Source organism: Glycine soja, chromosome 4 (assembly GCF_004193775.1).
Source record: "Glycine soja cultivar W05 chromosome 4, ASM419377v2, whole genome shotgun sequence".
NCBI classification, from domain to species: domain Eukaryota; kingdom Viridiplantae; phylum Streptophyta; class Magnoliopsida; order Fabales; family Fabaceae; genus Glycine; species Glycine soja.
This window is the reverse complement of record NC_041005.1, coordinates 3,164,021-3,187,432: the sequence shown is the minus strand read 5'-3', so window position 1 is coordinate 3,187,432 and position 23,412 is coordinate 3,164,021. Positions and strand designations below refer to the sequence as shown.

The 23,412-nt window shown below is 31.5% G+C and overlaps 2 protein-coding genes across 5 annotated transcripts; both read left to right on the top strand.

The window, feature by feature from the left end:
- The first annotated feature begins 1,200 nt into the window (after positions 1 to 1,200).
- Positions 1,201 to 2,844, top strand: LOC114408713 (uncharacterized acetyltransferase At3g50280-like). Its single transcript, XM_028371863.1, has one exon. It carries the CDS (start codon positions 1,250 to 1,252, stop codon positions 2,681 to 2,683), a length of 1,434 nt encoding a protein of 477 aa, XP_028227664.1. The 5' UTR covers positions 1,201 to 1,249; the 3' UTR covers positions 2,684 to 2,844.
- Positions 2,845 to 12,624: 9,780 nt separating this feature from the next.
- On the top strand, positions 12,625 to 21,466 carry LOC114408712 (probable E3 ubiquitin-protein ligase RHG1A). Of its 4 annotated transcripts, XM_028371860.1 has the most exons (9): positions 12,625 to 12,740; positions 13,105 to 13,242; positions 13,582 to 13,728; positions 13,998 to 15,790; positions 17,666 to 17,716; positions 19,557 to 19,637; positions 20,452 to 20,553; positions 20,689 to 20,829; positions 20,913 to 21,466. In XM_028371860.1, exons 4-9 carry the CDS (start codon positions 14,093 to 14,095, stop codon positions 21,042 to 21,044), a joined length of 2,205 nt encoding a protein of 734 aa, XP_028227661.1. In that variant the 5' UTR covers positions 12,625 to 12,740; positions 13,105 to 13,242; positions 13,582 to 13,728; positions 13,998 to 14,092; the 3' UTR covers positions 21,045 to 21,466. The 4 variants fall into 4 exon arrangements, with proteins under 4 accessions (XP_028227661.1, XP_028227660.1, XP_028227662.1 ...); XM_028371859.1 differs by lacking the exon at positions 12,625 to 12,740 and having other exon boundaries at positions 12,953 to 13,242; XM_028371861.1 differs by lacking the exon at positions 12,625 to 12,740 and having other exon boundaries at positions 12,953 to 13,242; positions 13,582 to 13,815.
- The last annotated feature ends 1,946 nt before the right edge of the window (positions 21,467 to 23,412 follow it).

Below are 23,412 nucleotides of genomic sequence, written 5' to 3'. Positions count from 1 at the left end.
GCAAAGGCTCCAAACTAATGTCAAGTTATGGAGCAAAAATTATGCACAAGGAAAACGAGTGCATATATGACACCTATAACTAAATCTTCCGTCATAACAGCTTTAATGATGGGGGTCCATTATGCACAGAAGCACATGCTAATGTGCAGCAAAAATTAAAGCTCGCATGTCCATCATGGAAAACGAGCTCAAGGAGTTGCTGAGCGTTATGACGGAAGATTTAAATTTGACGTCAATACGTAAAAATACTTGCAGATTTAAACGACATGCAGTTACGTTTAAACGTTCCATTTCGCTGCTGCCGTTAACCGCGCAGAGCGGTAAGCTGTTAGTGAATGCTAAGCTATCCACGTGTCAAGCTTTGATTGGCTGGAAGGAACCAAAGTGACGAATAGGCCAGCTGTCACCAAACATAGTGCACGTTCCATCCAAATATAATTAAATATCTAACAGGACCTACCAGCCATAACACTAGTATTTATCCAAATATATAGCTATAAAGGAAAAGAGAGAGAAGCATGGATACAAATGCTAATACTCATTGATAAGAAAAAAAAAGATCAAAATAAATAAGTATTAATAAATTCTATGATTTGTAAAAGTGTTCACGTATCATTATCATTACTCTAAAAACAAAAGATAAAATCTTATTTAAAGAATAAGAGTACAAATTATCTTATTTTACTGAAAAAATATCATGCTATAGTTGTATTTACAATATATGATTTTTTTAAAAACAAAATAATTTGTATAATATTAAATTTCACTTCAAATTGTACAATATATGTGCATACATATTAAAAACTTCCTTTTACTTAATTTTAGTTTTTAAATTTTTTTGAAATTTAATTTTTAGCTCTTAAATAAATTTGAATTCATTATTTTTATTTATTTATTAAGATTTTAAGAAACTGAATTTTTTTAAAATCTAAGAATTAAAATTCTTAGTGAAAAGAAAAACTGATAAACCTTAACCGATTAAACTTCTTTTGTTTGTTGAAGGACTAAAATCAAGTTTTTAAAAAATTGAGGAAGTTTCACTCGTCAAAATAAAGTTTGCAAAAAAAATAGTTACTAAAAACTTAATTAATCATTTTTATAATATTCTTTATTTTATTTTATTTTCCATTTCATTATTTTGTTTACACTTTTCCTCTTTGTCTTTTTATTAATTATAAAAAAATATAAAGAAAAGCATTGTAAAAACGAGATTCCGCAAACAGTTATTTTTACAAGTATATATACAACCATGGCAATAGCATATTGGTCATTGACTTCATCAACTCTTTGCAGGACGATGAGTACTCCTCCAGTTGTTGAGCGCGTTTCAGAATGCTTCATCAAGCCGCAGCACTCCAACCATGAATCAAACCAAATCTGCTACTTAACACCTTGGGATATTGCTATGTTGTCTGCTCACTATATCCAAAAGGGCCTTCTCTTCAAGAAGCCCTCATCACCACTTGTTAGTCACAATAATTTCATAGAGAACCTGTTGGAGAAGCTCAAGCACTCTCTTTCTCTCACCCTCTTCCATTTCTATCCTTTGGCTGGTCGCCTTGTCACCCACCAAACCCATGACCCTCCCTTCTATGCTGTTTTCGTTGATTGCAACAACAGTGATGGAGCCAGATTCATCCATGCAACTTTAGATATGACCATATCTGATATCCTCTCTCCCGTTGACGTTCCACCCATTGTTCAATCATTGTTTGACCACCACAAAGCTGTCAACCATGACGGTCACACAATGCCGTTGTTGTCCGTCCAAGTCACTGAATTTGTGGATGGTGTTTTCATAGGTTGTTCCATGAACCACACTCTTGGTGATGGCACTTCTTATTGGAATTTCTTCAACACATGGTCTCAGATCTTTCAAGTTCAAGGCCATGAACATGATGTTCCCATTTCGCACCCACCCATTCACAATCGCTGGTTTCCAGAGGGTTGCGGTCCATTAATCAACCTTCCCTTCAAACATCACGACGATTTTATAAACAGATATGAAACACCGTTGCTGAGAGAGAGAATCTTCCACTTCTCAGCAGAGTCTATTGCAAAACTGAAAGCAAAGGCTAACTCGGAGTGCAACACAACCAAAATCTCATCGTTCCAATCATTATCGGCACTTGTTTGGAGATGCATAACTCGTGCGCGGCGCTTGCCGTATGATCAAAGAACAAGTTGCAAGTTGTCCGCAAACAACAGAACAAGAATGGAACCACCACTGCCTCAGGAGTACTTTGGAAACTCAATTTATACACTGAATGCAGGAACCGCCACCTCAGGGAAATTGCTTGAGAATGGTATAGGTTGGGCAGCATGGAAGTTGCACAAATCGGTTGTAAACCATAACGACAGAGCGGTGTTGGAAACGCTCAAAGAGTGGTTAGAGAGTCCTCTGATATATGATCTTGGTCGTTATTTTGACCCGTACTGTGTGATGATGGGTAGCTCGCCCAGGTTCAACATGTATGGGAATGAGTTTGGAATGGGAAAGGCAGTTGCACTTAGAAGTGGGTATGCCAACAAATTTGATGGAAAAGTAACATCATACCCAGGCCATGAAGGAGGAGGAAGCGTAGATTTGGAAGTGTGTCTTTCGCCAGCTGTAATGAGTGCACTGGAATCGGACGAGGAGTTCATGAATATTGCTCTAGTTTCTGTTTACAATCCTCTCTAGTCATTATTCACTGTTACTTCCATCGCCCCCATAATAATCATTTGTCCTAGAATAATCCGTTATCTTTAATTAGTATTATTTTAAAATACATCATGTTAATGTGTTTTATGTATTGTGAATTCATATATCATATAATAACAACACGTGATTTATTTTGTCAGTATGATAATCAAATAAGTTTAATTTTTCATTTTTTATAATTTAAGTAAAAAAATCTTTTTTGTAAGTTTGATATTTTTATTTTTAAATTTTATTTTAATTTAATGTTAAAAACACACTTTAATCTAATTAATTCTTAATCTTCTTAATTTTAAATCTAGTTTTTCTAGTATTCTATCAAACTTTTCCATCGTCGTCACCTATATGAGAATTTACTCCACGAGGCCAACATTCATAAGAGAGCTCTTATAACCTCCATCTTTTTGGTGCCGCACTTTAAACCAAACGTTTTTTCATACACTACACTAACCATTTGTGTTCTTCATCACTTGCATATTCTTCATTGCTAACACATCAGTTTGAATCTATGTGTTCGATCTACTGCTTCAATTGAAAACATTAAAAATAGTTTTCTATTGTTTTAAAATCTCTCACACTTGGTTAAATATTCCATGTTTTTATTTTTTTCCTTCCATAACTAATGAATCCCTATAATCTCCCAATCATAATCACATATTAGCAAACTGCACTAAATTGTTGATTTAGTCGCTCAACTTGGTTAAATGAGAATATATATTCTGCTTGTTGGCCTTGTGGAGCCAATACTCAAATAGGTGATGCCGGTGGAAAAAATTGATAGAATGTAAAGAAGATTAGGTTTAGAACAAGGAAAATTAGGGATTAAAATGTCTTTTTAAAAAATATTAAATTAAAAATAAAATAAAAATATCAAAATTTGCAAAAAGATTCATTAGTTTTAATTGTAAAAATTAAACTTAATCATATGATGTGTCAAAATAAATCATGTGACATTATATGATTAAACAATACATAACACACACCTATATGATTATAAAATAAAGATCTTTAATATAACATTAATTTATTTTTTTCAATTATGTCTCTTATAATATTAATAATATAAAAAAATAAAAAAAATTAATTTTATGAAACTATTATTCTTTTTTATTTATTTATTAATTTTTCATTTATTATTAATGATAAAGAATAATTATAATGGACCGAAGGAGTAATATTTTAACTTATAAGTGATATAAGTCATTTTCATTGTTGAAATCTTTAATTTGTCCCATGCTAGTGTCTTGATAAAAACTTGACACGTTAGCTAAATATTTATTAAAGCATTTAATTATTTAAGTTTTTTCTTTTTTATAGGCAAAGAGAATTAGTATTTTAAGATAATAAAACTGATTGTGTCACGAGAGATGCCCCAACCAGAACAATACAGAATATACCGTTTATGCCATATAACAAAAGCTGGACAGTAGTTCCACATAGTTACTGCATACATTATCAAGTAAAACTAAAAACAGCATAAACCAACTGATAAAAAAACCACAGACACCCTACGCACACACGCAGACCAGCAATTACTACATAAATCTGCAAAGCAAAGGACCATAAAGCTGGGCTATCTAGTATTTATCCATAGTGAGTAGGACAAACCTTTGAATTTAACTTTCTGACTCATCCTTGCCTTCAACCGTATGCTTTCCAGCAAGTCTTCAAAAGCATTTATTTAAGTACTGTAACTTTTATGTAAATGTTGTAGTAATAATAATTTAAATAAAACTTTTTTAATCGATAGAGTCTAACTTAATTAATTGATTGAGCATGATATATGAATTGTGTTTTAAAGAAAATGATGTAATATTTGTATCTCTGGTGGAGCGGTAGTATAAATGATGTTTTAAGAATAATTTTTTAACGGAATTATAACAGAAAATTCATGAAAAAAATGAAGTGTCATGTATTTAAATCTACTGGGGGAAGGAAGAGTAATTTTTAACTTTAGAGGGAAGAACGGTAAAATATTCATATCTCTCGTAAGAGGAGAATGAAGTGTCATGTATTTAAATCTACTTGGGGAAGGAAGTAAAGAATGAGAATCCAAATAAGACTTTGATACTAACCAATTATTCTCTGTGAATCCTCCTCGCAACAACTATCGTATTGCGGCACGGAAAACTCATCAATAATCTAGCACAAACAGCTCTTTGTACACATTTTTTAGATGTCTTTGTATTATTTTTAGACTTTTCCATGGTGTCTATCTTCTCTAACCTTTCTTCATTTCACTATCATCTTACTTTATTATTTTCAAATTTTTTGTCCCTTTTTTTTATTGTAAAAGCATGTACACAAAATATGCTAGCTATTACCTCATTGGAATTCTTTTTAAGTCATGACGTAATTATCATTTCTTTGAACATAAATGCTACTCAATCACGCAAGACGTACACCAAATATTAATGAATTGAATTGATGTATATATATCAAATATTGTAACACTGATTCTATCCAATTTGAAAAAGATATTCGTTCCTAAAAAATTATCGATCATATAATAAATGGAACGATTAATTATATCGGTGGACAACGTCCAACACCACTAGATCAGAAGTTATCTGATAGTATATGGTGCTTTTCGTGTTCAAACAATGATATAACCGGCCATATATGGCTAGAAACTCATTTGGGTTACGGCTATTTGAGAGAGGAAAACAATAAGAAGAGAAGTGATGAAAAGGAGAGGGGAAGAAAAGGAGGTGGGTAGTGTGTGATGTGTAATTAGGAATGAGGTTGTCAATGTGTTAAGTGCACGGCACTGTTGAGTACCGAGTGGCATATATATATTTTGCTAAATCATCGTTGTATATATAGTGGAATACCATTATGATAAGAACTGAAAGCATAACTTTTTAAAAAATTAGAAGAAAACAAAAAGCTCAAATAAAAATACTTGCAACAATTAAAATAAAAAATGATATATTCAGGAAATAAAAATATATTTAAACTAAATTTATAGTGCATGTAATGATTAAGTTATATTCTAAGTAATACATCAATACATCATCATTTAACAAAGTATCAACGAATTAAAAACTATTTAACGCACATTTTAAGAAAAAGTTAGACTAGAATTAATAAAAAAATTACATTATTAATAAAAATCTAATATATTTATTAGAATTATTAAAAGCATATTCAAAACTTAAAATGTTAAGAGAAATTTTTATATATAAGAATTCAATTTGTAAAATATTTTTATATAGACATTCAATAAAAATTTACCTCATTTTTACATCATATTATTGGATATATGTATAAAAATGTTTTATACTAATGATCTATATATAGATTAAATTCTATCTTCAATACATTATCATATTTTTAAAGATTAATTTTTTAATGAGAATACTTTGGATTGTCAGTATTAATTACAATCGTTGGGTTTCACCGAAAAAAATTACAATCGTTGGGAAAAATTAAATTAATATTTGAGTATATTGTCAATTATACTAATTTCACATCATTATCGGACTTAAATTTTACTAATTTAGGGTGTTCAGTGATCAATTAATTTCACATCATTATGGGACTTAAATTTTACTAATTTAGTGGGTTCATCGATTGTTCAGTGATCAATTAATTGCTAAAAAATATTATTTGATAAATTTTTATAAAGTTGTAAGAAAATATTTTTAAAAAAAATAAGTTAAGTGAAACACACAATTAGATGAGTGAATAGATCAATAATTGGCCGGTCCAAATGATTACTATCGAGTTGGGTTCTTCTTTAAATAATTTTTTTTAATTTTAATCTTATATATGAAAAAAAAAACATATAAAGAAACTTCATATCAGCAAATAGGTTTAGTGACTGAAACTATCAGAATCTAAATTAAATAACTCTTGGATATTTCAGATTTTTTTAAAAAAATAATTAGAGTGGATATCACTATATTGTTTCCCTCGACATCACCGATCTGAGTAGTTGCATACGTCGTTGTTTAACTCGTCTGTCAATCTGTGTCGCGGAACAATATCTACGTAGGGAAAATGCCTTGTTTGGATAAGTTTAGGGGTTTTTCCGAGAGTTTTTCTATAAAAAAAAACTCTTAAAAGTCCAAAAGTGAGCTTTTAAAAAAACTTTTGGCTTGTATCCAAATAGGACTTAAGGATAATAGAAGCTCACATAATCATGTTTTGTAAATCTCAGAATATTAAATGTCTGACTATTTTTAAATTTGGGAAGCATGTAAACACCTTGTACTTCTACCTTTTTTAAAACCCATAATTATCATTTATATCTAATTATATCATTATTTTAATGAGCCCTTAGCTTCCGTTAAACTTGCTGTTAATAATTAAAAGAATAAATCTGCATAATCTATGATCATGAGATTGGAAAAACTTACCGTTAGCAACTTAGCATACTTTATATTTATACCTGTGTGGACTGACTGATGATACATGCAAATTATGAATACTTGCTTATATGGCCATAATTAACTCGGCTTATTGCTATTTTCACTTCTTTTTATGCTAAGTATATTTTCTTTCTTTTTTAAATCTAATTACTTAAATAATATTCTTTTTAGATCTTCTTTTCTCTTTCATCACAGTCCCTTGTCTCTTTCACTCCCTCCATCTCCCTGGATCTTTTGCTCCGATCTCCCTTTATTCATCTCTTACCTGATCTTTTGCCCTAATGTTAGGTTTTCTTATCCTCCAAACTTCAATATATTATTTTTATGTTTTCAACTTGTTTTATGTTTGTTCACTCACATGATACGGTTAATGTCTCTCATTTTATATATACAGCAACGTATGGGGTTAGATCTTAAATTTATTCAAATTGTTGCAACAAAACACCTCTTAGAGTCTCGCAAATAGTATTTTAATGTTTTTTAACATTCTAAAAAACATTTTCTAAAACATAGATAATATTTTTAAAACTACGTTCATAGTTTAATTTTTTAACCGTCTGAAAAATACTTTCTAGAACATAGAAAAAGTGTTCTAGAAAATATATTTTGAAAAAATAAAATTGTAATGGAGAATATGTTTCAAAATGTCAAAAACAATATTATTTTGAAAAATACATTCCACAGTAATGGTTATGTATCAACGTATGAATACAAGGGATACATAGGATAACAAAAGAAAAGAAAAGAAAAAGGGGAGTGGATATAACAATGGGCTTGGTTCAATGCTGCATATACGGAAAATTTTGGCCTGATTTCCATGTGCTTCTCTGAAGAGCGAGCTGGAATTTGTTTAAAGGCATCCCCCTACGATCCTCTTTAATTTACAAGCTCCATCAATGAATGTGATTGCGGGTATGAATCAAGGCACTGCATTGCAGTATTGGGATTCCATATTTGCTGAATACTGCACATACATTTCAACATAAAGAATTGCTGAAGGCAGAAATATCATTTTGGCTTAAAGTTAACAAGCAGACAGCCAAATTTTTTTTCTTTCTCAAATCAAGCGATAATATCATTTTTCCAAGTAAATAGAAAAATGCAATTCAGGAGGAGACGATACAGTTGGACTTTGTCATATCAGAATATTCAGTGGAGTATAAACTCATTATACTGGTTAGAATTAGTATCGCCTAATTACTGGAATAAATTTTAGATCATTGATATTAATTATGAAAATAAGATTTATGTTATTTTAATTTATATAAATATATATATATATATATATATATATATATATATATATATATATATAAATTCTAGTTATTTGGACTTATAACATGATTTAGTCTATGCTGAATTGAGACTTTACTTGGTGTCTAAATGAGAGATCCCTATATTATTTGGTAAACCTTAGCCACACATAGAGGAGCTGTTTTTCACTCCGTTGTTCATGATTCTATTTGATGTAACAAGCATGTATTCCATATGCTCTTCAGGTACATGCTTTGTTATTAAAAAGCATTAGAAACCTCTTCTTCCAGTTCACAATATATCAATGTTGTTTTCCATCATAAATGGACTTTGTTTTCACTGATATCAATGTAAAATGTAAATATAATCAGCAATATATATATATATATATATATATATATATATATAGAAATTTATTATTTTCATTTCATAAAATAGAAATAATTTAACATTATTTGCTTTTATATAATATAATTATAATTATATTGTTACAATATAAAATATACAAATGAAATTATTTTTATGATAGTATAAAATATATCAATATTTGAATATATTATTATAATATTATTTTTTTATACGTAAAAGTTTAAACGAAAGAAAGACATGTCCCTTTGCACGGTCAGAGAACCATCCATCTTAGAGAATTAATATTTACAATAAAATTTAAATATTGTCGAACTTAAATCACAATGCAGTGGAAGATTTGATTAGTGTGTTAACCCTTGTTTATAGTGTAATTTTAGTTTACTAATTTATTTATATGGTATATAATAATAATAATAATAATAATAATAATAATAATAATAATAATATACAATACATTAATATACAATGTGATAATTTTGAGAAAAATTATTGTTTGGTCAACAAACTCAATTATAGTAGATATAAAATAGATGTGTTAAGTTGTTGTTTTTTTAAAGTAAGTAATTAACTTTCTTAATCAAGAATAATTTAACGAAAAAATTCATTAATATTACAAAAACATATATAAATCAATAAAGTTAATTTCCCAAATTTTGCTCTCTCTTTACTTGCTCAACGTCATTTTATTTATTTATTTCTATCTATAAATGTATATCAAATAATTACTAAATGCAATCTTAATTTTTTTTCCTTTAAAATAAATTCATTTAATCTTCAAAATTATAAAAGTCAATTAGTTAACTTATTGAACTTATAAAATATTCTTTATTTTAATTTTAAGATAACAATAAAAAAAATATATATTATAGAACTAGATGTTAATGTAATGATTTTATAAAATTTAAAAATTAGAATGAGTAAGTGTGTTCTGATTTTATTTTTGATAAATACTTATTTTTATCGTTCAACAATTGAGCGCTAACAGTTAGATTCTTGGAAGATGGACAATTAAAATTTTGTCTCCAACTTTACGAAAAGTGTGAAAAATTAGTCCTATGATCAGTTTTTTAGTTTTTTCTCCATTACTCAAACAACTATGCCCATGTGGCATTCTCGGGATATGACATCTAGCCGTTCTGATATATCATCTACATGACTATCTCATGTCAAAAAGTTAACTTTTTGATTTCGTCTTTAAATTTAATAACTTGTTATCATTTAATATCTGAATTTAATTATTTAGTGACATTTTGATCCCTATACTTAATTACTTATTATCATTTTGGTCCTTGAAAACACTTTTAAATTTTAGTTAAATGTCACACTACATATAAATTGTTAACATAGTGATAATAAATGACATTTGTTTATAGTGATACCAATTATTTATGGTTATGAAAATTAAATAAAAAATAATTTTTAAGTATAGAAATAAGAAATATTATATTTTATATTTGAAATCATTATTATCAACTTAAAATTCTAACAAATAATATTATAATAGTGACAAACAACAATATAATTGAATTGAAAATAAATAAACATATGAAAATTAAATTAGTTTTCATTCATAAGAATCAAATTAAAAATATGTACCGTGTAAATATATAGATACTAACAAATAATTTATTTTAAAATTCAATATACTTATTTAATTAAGGAGGAAAATTTAAAAATAAAGAGATACAAAATGAATCCTTTTATTAGACCAAAATTTAAGACGAAATTAAATATTTTTATTTTTCACCTTATTTTATTGTATTTTATTTTTTTTGTATGATCCCACATGACTAATATAATAAATTAACTATATTTTATATTCAATTTTATAGGTTGTATATATTATATTCTCTTAAATGATAGGCGACAACCATCTTGTCCATTGATAATACAATGGGTGAAATATATTTTATGCTTAATTTTGTAGATAGTTTATTTTTAACTTATAATGGATCATATTTTTTTATATGGGATCGTTGGACAACAATGTAAAAATTACAAAATAATATATGAAAAAATGATTCTAACACTTTTATTTTTCTTGTCCTCATACGCAATCATTATAATGAGTCAAGTTTTTTTTAGGGATGATAAAACGGGTCAAGACGAGATGGAGAACCCAACCTAACAACCCGATGTGACTCACCCCGCCTAATCCGTTGGCCCTACGGGCCAACGACGAGATGGGACGGCTTGGCTCGCCGGCCTGCCATACATATATTTTTTAAAGAAAAAATGTAAATATTAATAGATGTTTAGGGTTTGAGTTGTCACTTTGTATTTTTTTTTTACTGTGCGGTGTTGTTCAAAAATAAAAATACATATTGTTATTGTTATTATTTTTATATTATTTTATAAATTCAATTTCTCTAATAATTATAGGAAAATTTATATTAAAATCAAATTTAAAATAAACAATTGATATACTCTACTTTTTTAATTAAATTTATCTCTCTTTAAAAAAACTAAATTTATTCATTTGGATTAATTTTATGAAATGATTTTTTTTCATTTTTGGAGGGCTGACCCACCAACTCACCCCTAAGCGGGCGAGCCAGAATATTTAGCCCACCATTATAAGGCGAGCGAGCTCGTTCGACTTGCTTTTGGTGGGCTAGTGGTAGAGTTGACCCACTTTGTCATCCCTAATTTTTTAAGTGTCTTTTCGTTATTAACATTCTATACATATTAATACATTTAAGACAATAACTTAATTTTATCTAATTTGAAACCTTAAATAATATTGTTAATAATATCCTAAATTTAACACTTACTATCATGGTGTAATCCCTCATAAATTAATTTCATATTCATAGTATAATTTAAACTATGACAGAATTGCAGAAAGAATAGAAATGAGAGAATATGATAATGTCTATGTTAATAATTTCATATAACATTAAATATAATTGAAAATTTAGAAGTGTTTTCAAGAACTAAAATGATAGTCCATGCTAAGTCCAGAGACTAAAATATTGGTTAAATTCGGAGATTAAGATGACAACAAATTATTAAGTTCAAAGACTAAATTAAAAGTCAACTCTTTGACACGTGACAATTGTTAGTTGTCACGTCATCACAAAAGTGTAATGTAAGTACAACCGTTTGAGTTAACGGGAAAAACTAACAGTAAGATTAATTTATCGCATTTTTGTAAATTCATGGACAACTTTTTTTTCCATCGTTTAGAGACCTAACTATCAGCATCTAACAAATTCAAAGAGCAAAATATGTATTTACCCTTTTATTCTTCTTTCATTTCACACCCACCGTACTATCCTAACACAGGAAACAAGAGCGAAAGAAATGAGCGAGTCATTGGTAGGGATGGGTAAGCGGGTTATCTCGTCTTGCGTTAAGGCCCACCTGCGTAAGTCTACATTGACAACGGACCAAATCAACCTGTTTTGCACTTTTGCACGAATTTAATATACATTGGTCCGCCCCTACCTCGCAAGTCAAACGGGCTGATCCGTTGACCTAGTTTTTCTTTTGGAAAAACTATAATTTCAAAATAAATATATTTCTTTTTCTTAAATAAATAATCAATTACATTCAATTATATATATATATATTAAAAAGTTTTAATAAATCTTTAACAAATACTCAATTATAAAAATTTTAAAACGACCAAATAAATTTTCAACATAAATATAAAAAAAAATTGGATTGAACTTTTAAAATTAGTTGGGTTTAGATTGAACTTAATTGATGATTATGGGTTTACATAGCGGACCACGTGGTCCAAACATGCCTAACCCGTAAATTATGTGGGATGGACTCAATTTTTTTTAAAAAAAATTGGTCCACGATCACCGTGGACCCGGCGGACCGATTTATGGATTTATTCCGTTTATCCACCCTAATGGCATGGTGTAGATGTGAACACAAAAGAGACAAGGGACTGCATTCACCAGAAACCCCAACACCAATAATTTATTAACATCATTATATTATATGCTTTGTTTGGGGTCAGAGCCAGACCCATATGGATTGAGTAAGTAAGGTCAGAAAAAGGCCAGACCTCACCTCCCCGTTTGGTAAGCGGCCAAACAGGGCATCCCTTCCACCCACTTTCTCATTACAGAATTACCTTTTAGTAAATCAATTATTAATTACCATTGTTACTAATAACATTTACTATTCTTACATATCAAATTAGCAATGTAGCAGTAATTTCACTTCATTTCCTCTCCTTCCTTCAAGGCTAGTACCTTTCCATTAATTTAATATCTATTGGATTGTTTTGTAAATTAAAGATTGCTGTCCTCCTCATTACATTGCATTTTATTTTGTTGTTGTTGTTGTTGTTTATTTTTTCTTCAGTTTTCTATCTGATTTTGATATCTCCACCATCCTACGTCTTCCCTTCTCTTCTCACCTTGCTCTTGCCTTTATCCCCAGGAGGAAAGAAAGGGAACAATAAATCGAATAAAAAGCACCCCATATCCAAGATAGGAGCTTTCTTTCTCTGTTTATTCTGAGTCACGCATACCGTGATTCTCCTATTAGATCGGCCTTTTTCCATTTCCATTTCATTCGGTGAGTTTCTTCCATTTAACCTACATCTTTTTATGGTCTGATCAGTGGGTGATATGCTGCGGTTCAGAAATTTATCAAGTTTGAATTTTCCATGGTTTTGTTTTTTATTTATTTATTTTGGACGGGATTTCTTAGGAGGGTTGATTTTTCATTGGTTCATTTCTTCTTGAATCTCTTTAATTCAGCTTGGTCTTGTGTCAATTGAACCCATTTTGGTGTTTTCAATATCGGAGCTGATCTTGTCAAAATTTTAATTTCTTTGTTTTTTACCAGATTTTATTCATTAACTTGTGTGAAAACGTGCTGACTTTGTTGTTGAGGTTTTGCCTATTTATCTAGGGGGTCGCAAATTTCTGGGACTAATCAATTGACAATGCTGCATTAGTGGGATTGGTACTGCCGGGTTCTTTAGCTGATGAAAGAGGATTGAGCGGTGGTGCTTGTGGCTTGGGTGTTGCTTACCTGTTCTATACGCTAATTCAGAAGGTTAGAGCATACGATTAAGAAGCATACTTAACCTGATCTTTAGTTACACATTCACCTTATTAATTGTGATGACCTTCCTGTGTTAAGGTATGTTTATTTTGCAATTTTGTTGCTTAATTGTTGAGTTTGTCATATGCTCTGATACTTTTGTTGATATGAGGTTTTGCTGATGTTATATGGATTACATCTTACGTGAACAATTTCTTGCATATTTTGTTTGCATAATTGTCAAGTTCGCCTAACGAACATTTTCTTGTTTTGTTGAACAGCTCTGTCAAATTTAGTGCCTGACTTACTGCTTTATTGAGGGATTCATTTCATATATTTAATTATATTGAGTTGGGAAAATCAATAGATTTCTCCAATGCAAGGGCAGAGAGGTACAGTTGTTTCAATGCCTGAAACCTTAGAATTTGATTGTGGATCTGCATCTGGCAATTCTACTGCGGATCCGCAAATTTGCTGGAATAATGTGAATCCTGCAGAGAATCAAATTCCTGATTATATACTTTCTCCTTGTGATATGAACTCATCCTATGAGAATTCTATTATTAATCATGAATGGCAAAATTTGAGTGGATGGAGCTTAGGGGAGCCAAGTTCTAGTAATACACCGAATGAGATCAACAATAATGAGCAAAAAAGAGAACTTGGATGGTCATCAACCATTACTGCTGGTGCATTGGCTGGTCCAAGACTAGAAGAAAGGCGCCTTGAACCAACCAATGCTCTTTCACTAGACAATGTCAATACAGGTCCTATCTACATGTGTAGCCCCAATTCTCATTTGATGTCCCAGAATCTCAACTTAAATGCAGGTTTAGCGGACAGTGGCAGTGATGATAGTCAACATCTGGAGCTCCCTAACTTAAACAAGTCTAGTGGGTCAGCAATCGAGTGTATACCACCTAATGTTGGATCTGGTTCTTTTCTGCTTCCTTCTGGAAATAATGCCTTCCTGGTAGAAGATACTGATGGTAGGCCTAGTTGTTCTCTTGATACTCGGCGGGTCTCTTGTAAACGAAAGGCTGTTGAAGGAAATAATGGACAATCGTCAGATGCTGGGAGTTCTAGCTACAGTCAGCATACGGATGGTAGTGCTTGGCACACCATTCCTACTCAGGATAATGCTGGAAGCAGTTCGAGAAGATCTATTCCCTCAGAAGAGGTAAACGCAAGACTTGGCCTGGGTATCGGGGATGAAGCATCTGAAAATGTTTCTGATTCAAACACTGCAGGATGCTCAGAAAGCTTTCACAGGAATTTCCGTTTGAGGTTAAATCCTTCAAACCCAGCAAATTCTGTTCCTCCCACCGCATTCTCAACTGGGAGCATGATTAGGCATTCTGGTGTTTCTCCATCCTCTCAAGTATCACAAAGGCTTCATTCTGTTGATAATTCTATGAACTCGAGGTCAGCACCACCGATAGATAATGTGGTTCCTCAAAGCCAGCCACATGTAATCCATGTCCCTGCTTTGCCCAGGAATAGACAATCATTTAGATGGAGTGGTGGTTCTAGCTCCAGAAACATCCATTCATCAAACTCAATTATATGCCCAGCCAGGGATCAGGAGGATGCAAGCTCAAGAAGAATGTCCAGAAATATGTTAGAACATCCAGTCTTTCAACCTGCAACTGATTTAAGCAATTTAGTTCAAAATCCAACAGTTAGAGCTTCAAGTTCAAGTAGTGTAAATTTAAGTATTCCAGGAAATGTTGCTTCATCACAGACTGGATCAAATCCAGCTACCAATCCCTCATCTGCCCCAACTTGGGTTTCTCCTCCTAATCCTCCACAGCATCCACAGAGGTTATCTGAATATGTCCGTCGGTCCTTGTTTTCTCCCAGTTCTGATGCTACTGGAAGTCCAAGCAATAATTTTTCTTCCTTGCGCTCTGGTTTTTCTACATCTGAACCAAGGGCGTTATCATCTGGGAGTGGGGCAAACCCGAGATCATCTTCATGGTTGGAGAGGCAAGGAGGTAGTGAATTTGGAATTCCTTATTCACTACGTACTTTGGCTGTTGCAAGTGAAGGAAGTAGTAGACTTGTATCTGAGGTTTGTATTCGGTTGTCTCTTCTCTTGCATTTTAATAATCATATTATTTACTGCTGGGAAAGATTGTTGCTTCAATGATTGTATTAAGTGTTTGGAGGCATATATAATGTTCGGCACCATTTTCTTTGAAATTTAAATTTTGTTCCAGAAATTGTTTAAGTGGAAATTTGCCTATTTAAAAATTGTAGCTTCAATTCAAACATTTTTGGCTTGCATCATATGTGATTCCAGTGACTTAAGACTAATTTAGTTCAGCCTAGATTTTATTTCTTATGAACCTTACCCAAGCTTTATTTTCTGTTTGTCCAAATGCTGTGAACAATATTTTGGCTTCAAATTTATTTAAAACAAACTCCTGGCTGAAGGAGGTATAATCTTGAATATAACTGTTAATAATGATTTCTGGCAAACAAAATTAGTCTAGGAGCATATTTGATAAACATTTACTCCTGTGTTTGGTTGCTCTTGCTCAATCATCATACTAGGTTTGATTGCATCATTTTGGCTCTACAATAGTACGATCTAGTTCCAAATGTTCAAGGGTATTGAACCTCAATAACTAGCCTATAAGTTCCATATAGATCCAAAATAGTATAAAACCAGTCAAAGACCTTTCCCCAGATATCACATAATATTAAAAATTATTCCTAACTAGTTGGCAAGTGTATCAAATTGTCACAAGTAGTAAAGTACTCGGAAGTCCGAGTGTCGAATCCACATGGAATTTGTTTGTACTTAGATTAATGCAAACCCAATTTAAAAGTAATAGATAAAGAATTTAAAATAAAGATAAGAAAGTATAGGAGATAAGATAAAGATTTAAAAGAAAAGATAAAAAATTTAAAGATCAAAATAGAAGATAGAGAAAATAAAATATTTAAATTAAGATATGATAAAGATAAAAGAAAATAGATGATAAAAGATAAGATAAACAAAAGATTAAGATAAAAATAATAAAAGATAAGATAAGAAAAATAAAAGATAAAAATAGAAGATAAAAGAAATAAAATCAGGATTTGAGAAGGTGGGGACCTAGCCTGCCTGGTTAGCCTACGATGTATGAGTTTATGATTTTTTTTATCAATTTATATGATTTTGTTCTACCCACATCTGTTCAATTACTTGTCCCTGATTCCCCAGGATGACAAACCTATTTTATTACTCAACAAATAAAATGCATGAAGTATGTCATACATTGCTTGACTTTTAGGTCTGCCAGGCCCTAACTAGGGATTTAGTCACTCATGGGCATTGAGGGCTTTACAATGGATGGAGTATAAGAACTGAGATGAGATAAGAGGGGAGAAAGAAAGGGAGTAAATGAAACCCCTATAAGAACTGAGATGAGATAAGAGGGGAGAAAGAAAGGGAGTAAATGAAACCCCTATTAGAGGGGGTTCTGTGGTGTTGTTGTTCTCTTCGGTTGACTTGATTTATAGTTGTTGTAGTGGACTTGGGCCTGATACTAAAAATCTTCCTTTTTGATATTTTTTATATCTTTTGGATTTGTTTTGCTTGTAATTGTATCTTCTTGAGACTTGATAAGAAAAATATCAAATCTTAATATTTAAGCCAAAGATAACTGCTAAATAAATATTTTTAAAGATATTTTCAATATATTTTTATCATCAAAATAATTCATATTTAGCAGTTATCAATATAATATATACAACCTATTTTATCATAATTGAACAAGTCACTCGAAAAGAAAAGATTAATTTAGTTTTGTTTTTAATCTTTATGCCGATGTCCTATTCTGCCTTCTTCTGACTATATTTGGGCTCTGTGCTATTTAAATACTCTTGAAAGTTGCAGTATTTATTTTCCTTCATGAATATCTTTTCTCTTTTAATGACATTTTTTTCCATGGTACAGCTCCGCAATGTTTTGGGCCTTATGCGTAGAGGTGGGAACGTGCGATTTGAGGTTAGTTGTTCTAAATTAATGGTGTATATTGAAAGATAGATGTTAAGTTTCCTTTACCTTTATCTAATTTTCTAATAGTGCCATAATGACTTCAAAGCTGGTTCAATCCCTATACAGATCTAATTCAAAAAATATAATTACTTGTCCTGTTGTTTAGCAGTGAGGATTGAGTTGTTATGTTGGCCCTAACAGGTCTATACAGATAGATGTTGATTTATTTGGAATACTGATTGGACTTACACTTGGATTCCTGAAGGTATATTCTGTCCATATCTGTCCAAAGGTTGCAACCAATAATGATAAAAATCTGATGCAGTATTTGAGAAAAAATGGATGGATGCAAAATTTTGCACATTTTTAATATAATGTCTTGTATTTTTCTGATCAAACAGGATTAGATTTGTGAGCAAAAGAATGAATCTTAGTGATGAACCCTAGTTCCCAATCCTGCTCCAATGCGGGTACAATACCAAGAACATGAAACCATACAAAAATAGTGAATTCCTGGATGTTTGACAGATCCAGGGATCTCCCCCTCCATTTCCTGAATTACAACTTCTGTCGCTTCCCTCTCTAAATTCCTTCCTTATTTCACAAATTATTTGTTGACTCCTTTTTTTGCGAAGTCTGTCAATTTTCTAAAAAACACCATCGTTCAACTTTTTCTCCTAATAATATTAAAAGTGTTAAACCTTTTGATCTTGTTCATACTGATGTGTGGGGTCTTGTGTCTATTTTCAATATCTTTGGTGCAAAAAGGTTTGTTTCCTTTATTGATGACTGCACTCAAGTAACATGGATTTTTCTCACGAAAGATAACTCTGGTGTTTTCCAATTGTTTTTAATTTTTCTCTGCATGATTTAAACACAATTTGGCAGCCAAGTTGAATGATCATGTTTTGATAATGGGTGTGTGTTACGTTAGTTATATTAGTAATTAATTAGTTAGGTTAGTTAGTCAAAGAAATACAAGGTTTTTATTTTTTGGTTACATACAAGGAGTTATGTTAGAAAGAAGAGGAATGGGCTTGCAACTGATTAGACCCATTAAGGGTGGGTTTTTGTTAGCTGACAAATAGCTGCCTATTAATAGGAAAAGGATTTGAGAAGAAGAGTTAGCCATTGGGGCTTTGTATAGCCTCAAGCAGTCTTCCCATTGGTTTGGTGGAAGGTTCACTCAGGTTATGGTTTCCTTGGGGTACATGCACAGTCAAGGTGTTCATACCCTTTTTATATAACATTCTCAAGAAAGCAAACTTATGGTACTTTTTTTTTTGGTCTATTTACATGATATAATTATTGTAGGTGATAATGGGTTAATGACCTTAAAAAACAAATTATAAGGGAGAAGTTAGCTACTTAGTTTGAGAAGAATGATCTTCGGAAGCTGAAGTACATTCTTGGGATAGAAGTTGCCTACTCTAAGTAAGGTATCTTTAATTCTCAAAGGAAATATGTGCTTGATCTCCTTAAATAGACTGGTAAGTTGGGTTGTAAGATGTGCTTGACCATGTGTACAGGGCCCTTAACCAGCTAAAATACTCCTAAAGAAATACACATCAGATAAATCTGGATTCTACCATATTTTGGAGGAGGAAACTCCAATACATGAAGTCTAATGTTAAAACCACGAGGAAAGATTTGCAAGCCAATCAACTATTTGGTTCCATTTCTTATAACCATGGTCACATGCACACACCAACATTTAGCCAAGAAACATCTAATTTTTCTCACCAACGCAGTACAAGGATGTGAAAAACTACATCCCTTACCTGTTCTTTTTTAAGCACTTATATTTTGAGTAATACATTCTTGAATCCTATGGTTTACATCTTGATAGGTCAGTTTTGATGAGCCTGTGGATTTGAAGGCTCAAGGCCTTGGAAGGTGTTGGGAAGAAAAAAGAAACAGGCCAAGACTGGCAAGTACTGAATGTCTTTGTTTAGGAGTGTGTAGGACAGTTATGCTGTGTTTTGTTAGGAATGGCATGAGGAAGTTATTTACATTGTGTAGTTTGTTGTTTGTGGTGTGTTTGAAAGAGGTATTTTTGTGTTGGGGGGAAACCTTGTGTTAATGTGCTTGTACTCTAAGCCTGGTCTTTAACCAGATAGTTTATCAGTAATATAATCTTATTTCTGTGTTAAAATTCTTGCCCCTAACACATCTCTGCTTTAAAGATCTAATTCATCTCACTTAAATCATCCTTGGAGCTGTTGGTACATTGTATTTTGGTCCTGTCATATTTGTGTTCACTATTGTTGCTTATGGTAGAATCTTGCAAGTAATCCAAGAGATTTTAGTTTTAGAGTGTTAGCTCATGGCTGATGTGAAGGTCTCTTAAACTGTTTATTTGGATGCCATGCCACAGTGAGGAATCGGTCTCTAGAAAAATAATAAAGGGCTCATTGCAATTAATCTCTTTTTTGTTAGCGTGTTCTGTGTTTAGACAAAGACATAAGTATGAGTGGGCATAACTCCATTTTCTTCAGCATCTATATGAAAATCTATTAAACTGCCTGTGCCAACCAACCTCGGAGTCTCAGACCCCCTTCCTCAAGTGTTTTTCTTTTTAATATATAAGCTAGCTCGTAATTTTATGTTAGCCAAATATATGAATTTTTATGTGTTCATAATCTCAATCTCAATATGGTTGGCTGCTTACTATTTGGCTTAATGGATATTTATAGCAAGCTTGTAAATGCCGGTGTAAGAACCGTGTTTTCATTTTGTGACAGGATGTTGTGATCCTTGAGCATCAATCATTTCTTTCTAGAATAGCTGATGTTCATGATCGACACAGGGATATGCGACTTGATGTTGATAACATGTCTTATGAGGTAAAATCTCATTTCTGCATCTGGATGCAAATATTAATATATCTATACAACCATAATGTCAGTTTATCCCTTGCTTATGTTTCAAGATAGTACTTCATTTTAGAGAGTTTCTCACGTGAAGTTTGACTATAACAGGAGTTGTTGGCTCTGGAAGAGCGCATTGGAAATGTGAGTACTGGATTGAGTGAGGAAACCCTATCGAAACTCTTGAAACAGAGAAAACACTCGGTTGAAAAAGGGTCTGAGACTGATGCAGAACCCTGTTGTGTTTGTCAGGTAAACCTGACTAAGCTGACTTATTTAAATCCCCCGCATGCTTGTGCACATTGGTCTCATCACTTGATCTACGTCGTATGCAGGAGGATTATGGTGATGGGAATGATATTGGAACGCTTGATTGTGGCCATGATTTCCATAGCAGCTGTATCAAACAGTGGCTAATGCAAAAGAATCTGTGTCCCATTTGTAAGACAACGGGCTTGGCAACATGATGTATGTGACTCTCTGTCCTCAGGCAAATACCATGACCATGAAGGAAAAAAAAAATTGGCACAATTTACCCAGGAAATTCTGGTGCTTGGTGCCTTGTCTTCTGTTTCTAGCCTAGTAAATTGTCGTACCTGACTGACAGAGGTTTCCCCTACCCTGCCTCCCTCCCCCGAATTTGTTTATTTATTATCTAAATCCAAAGGTCTCCCGGTTTAGGTGATGAAGGAGCGCTTCTTAACTCAAGTTGACAAGGCTTGGTTTACATTTATGAAATTTTTTAATATTGTTCGGATTGGAGTTATGCTGAACGGAAAACTAGGTACAAAAAATATGATTCAAATATAAGAATCATTGGTACTGGATTTACGCGTTTGGGGTGATTTTATTTACTTATTATTATTATTTAACTAAGCTCCCATTATTGTTATTCCTTGCTTAACTTGTGTATGATGAATATTAGAGGGTGGGGCTATCTTACTTACATAGCATAAGTTTCTCTTCACAATTTGAAAGAAGTGGAAGGGGAGATTATTGAAGTCCTTGATGAAAATTTGCTACAGCTTCAACAAAATGAAGACAGCATTGAGAAAAAAGTGAGGAGCCCACCCTAAAACCAGAAGAGAAGAGAAAAGAAATAAAACCAAAACAAGAATGGGCCCAAACACTAAACACTAGGAAACACCGACTACCCAGCCTTTCCAGTAGTTTTCTCCACCATGCTATATATATATGTATATTCAAGTAAATTTTAGGGTGGGGATGTAAATAATTCAAGTTATTTGTGAATTATTTATGCTCGACTTGTTCAAGCTCATTTGTTTAATTAAATAAACAAATTTAAGTTTGAGATTAAACACGGTTATTTAAATAAGTCGATTTGAAAGTTTGACATTAAGAGTGCATTTGATTCGCTAAAAAATGAGGAATTGGACAACACACACAAATATTTGTTCAACGTTTGATTTTAAAGAATGTTTGATTTTAAAGAATGACGACTGAGGGACAATACAAAATAAAGAATGATAGACTGGATAAATATTCAAAAACTTGTAACTTAGTACAACTTTCTGTATCGTGTCTAACAAAAGTAAAAATATAATATTATCCATATTTTTTTACTTTTCATTATCTCACACTTTTTAGTTATAACATATGATAAATTATTATTAGTTTAATTATGTATTTTGTTAATTTATTTTGATTTTTTTAATTTATAATATGATACTTATAAGATATAGTTAAAAATATATCAACATAATTAATAAATTGTAAATTTTTCTATAACAATTAGTATAAAATAATGCTTTAAAATATATCACAGTCTTAATAAATTATAAATGTTAGTAAAACATGATAATAAATTCTGTTAAATAATAAAATAATTTATAAAGTTTAAAAATCTTGCTTATATATTTTTATAGTGCAAACCAAAAAGTGCATAGTACAAAAAGTTATCCTGTAACTCAGCTAATTGTCCAGTGTTGTTCTATTTGTTTTATTTTTTTAACAAATCAAACGCACCCTAAAGATTTATGAGTAACTCATGTGTGTGTATATATATATATATATATATATATATATATATACACACACACACACACACATAGATATATAGATAGAAAGAGAAAGAGAGACTTAATTAAGTTTTTCATACTTGAAAAATAGGTTATTTTCATATTATTACTTAATATATTTTTTTCAACTAAGTACTTGAAAAAAAAAATATTTCAATTTAGTATCCGCTGTTAGTCAAAATGCATGCACACCATCATCACTCAGATCCACCTCTCTGCACGTGCAACAACAGTGAACTAGCCACTACCAACCACCGCATCGTCATGCACAGCTCCACCCTCATCACACCTCCATCCAGATCCCCCAAACACATCCTAAAACAACATCCCATGACCAAAAAGCATTATCATCGACGCTCATTTTCACGTATTCCTATTTTCTCTAATGTCAACGATGTTGTAAGTGGGGAAGAATTGGGCTGGGAAGAGGGGTTGGACAGTGTGGTGGTGGTAGTCAACGATAGTGGTGGCGTGGTGGTGGTGGTTTTCGTTGGAGAAAGGGAATAAGGAGAAAGGGAAAAAAGGTGATGATATGACGCTGAGGTGTTAGTGATAAAGCTTGATGACCTGACACTTTATCTGTCAGATTATTACTTAATGTAAGAAGACTAACGACAGGTACTAAATTGAAACATATAAATTTTTTAGGTACATAATTGAAAAAAATGAATATTAGATAATAATATAAAAATGACTTATTTTTCAAGTATAAAAAACTTAATTAAGTTTTATATATATATATATATATATATATATATATATATATATATATATATAATGAAAACATCTAACTCTT

Bases quoted from the DNA above. Each gene is read 5' to 3' on its own strand.
- LOC114408712 (XM_028371860.1), top strand. From the start codon at position 14,093: ATGCAAGGGCAGAGAGGTACAGTTGTTTCAATGCCTGAAACCTTAGAA. The intron at 20,554-20,688 runs GTAAAATCTCAT...TGACTATAACAG, and splicing joins TTGATAACATGTCTTATGAG to GAGTTGTTGGCTCTGGAAGA. The intron at 20,830-20,912 runs GTAAACCTGACT...CGTCGTATGCAG, and splicing joins AACCCTGTTGTGTTTGTCAG to GAGGATTATGGTGATGGGAA.
- LOC114408713 (XM_028371863.1), top strand. From the start codon at position 1,250: ATGGCAATAGCATATTGGTCATTGACTTCATCAACTCTTTGCAGGACG.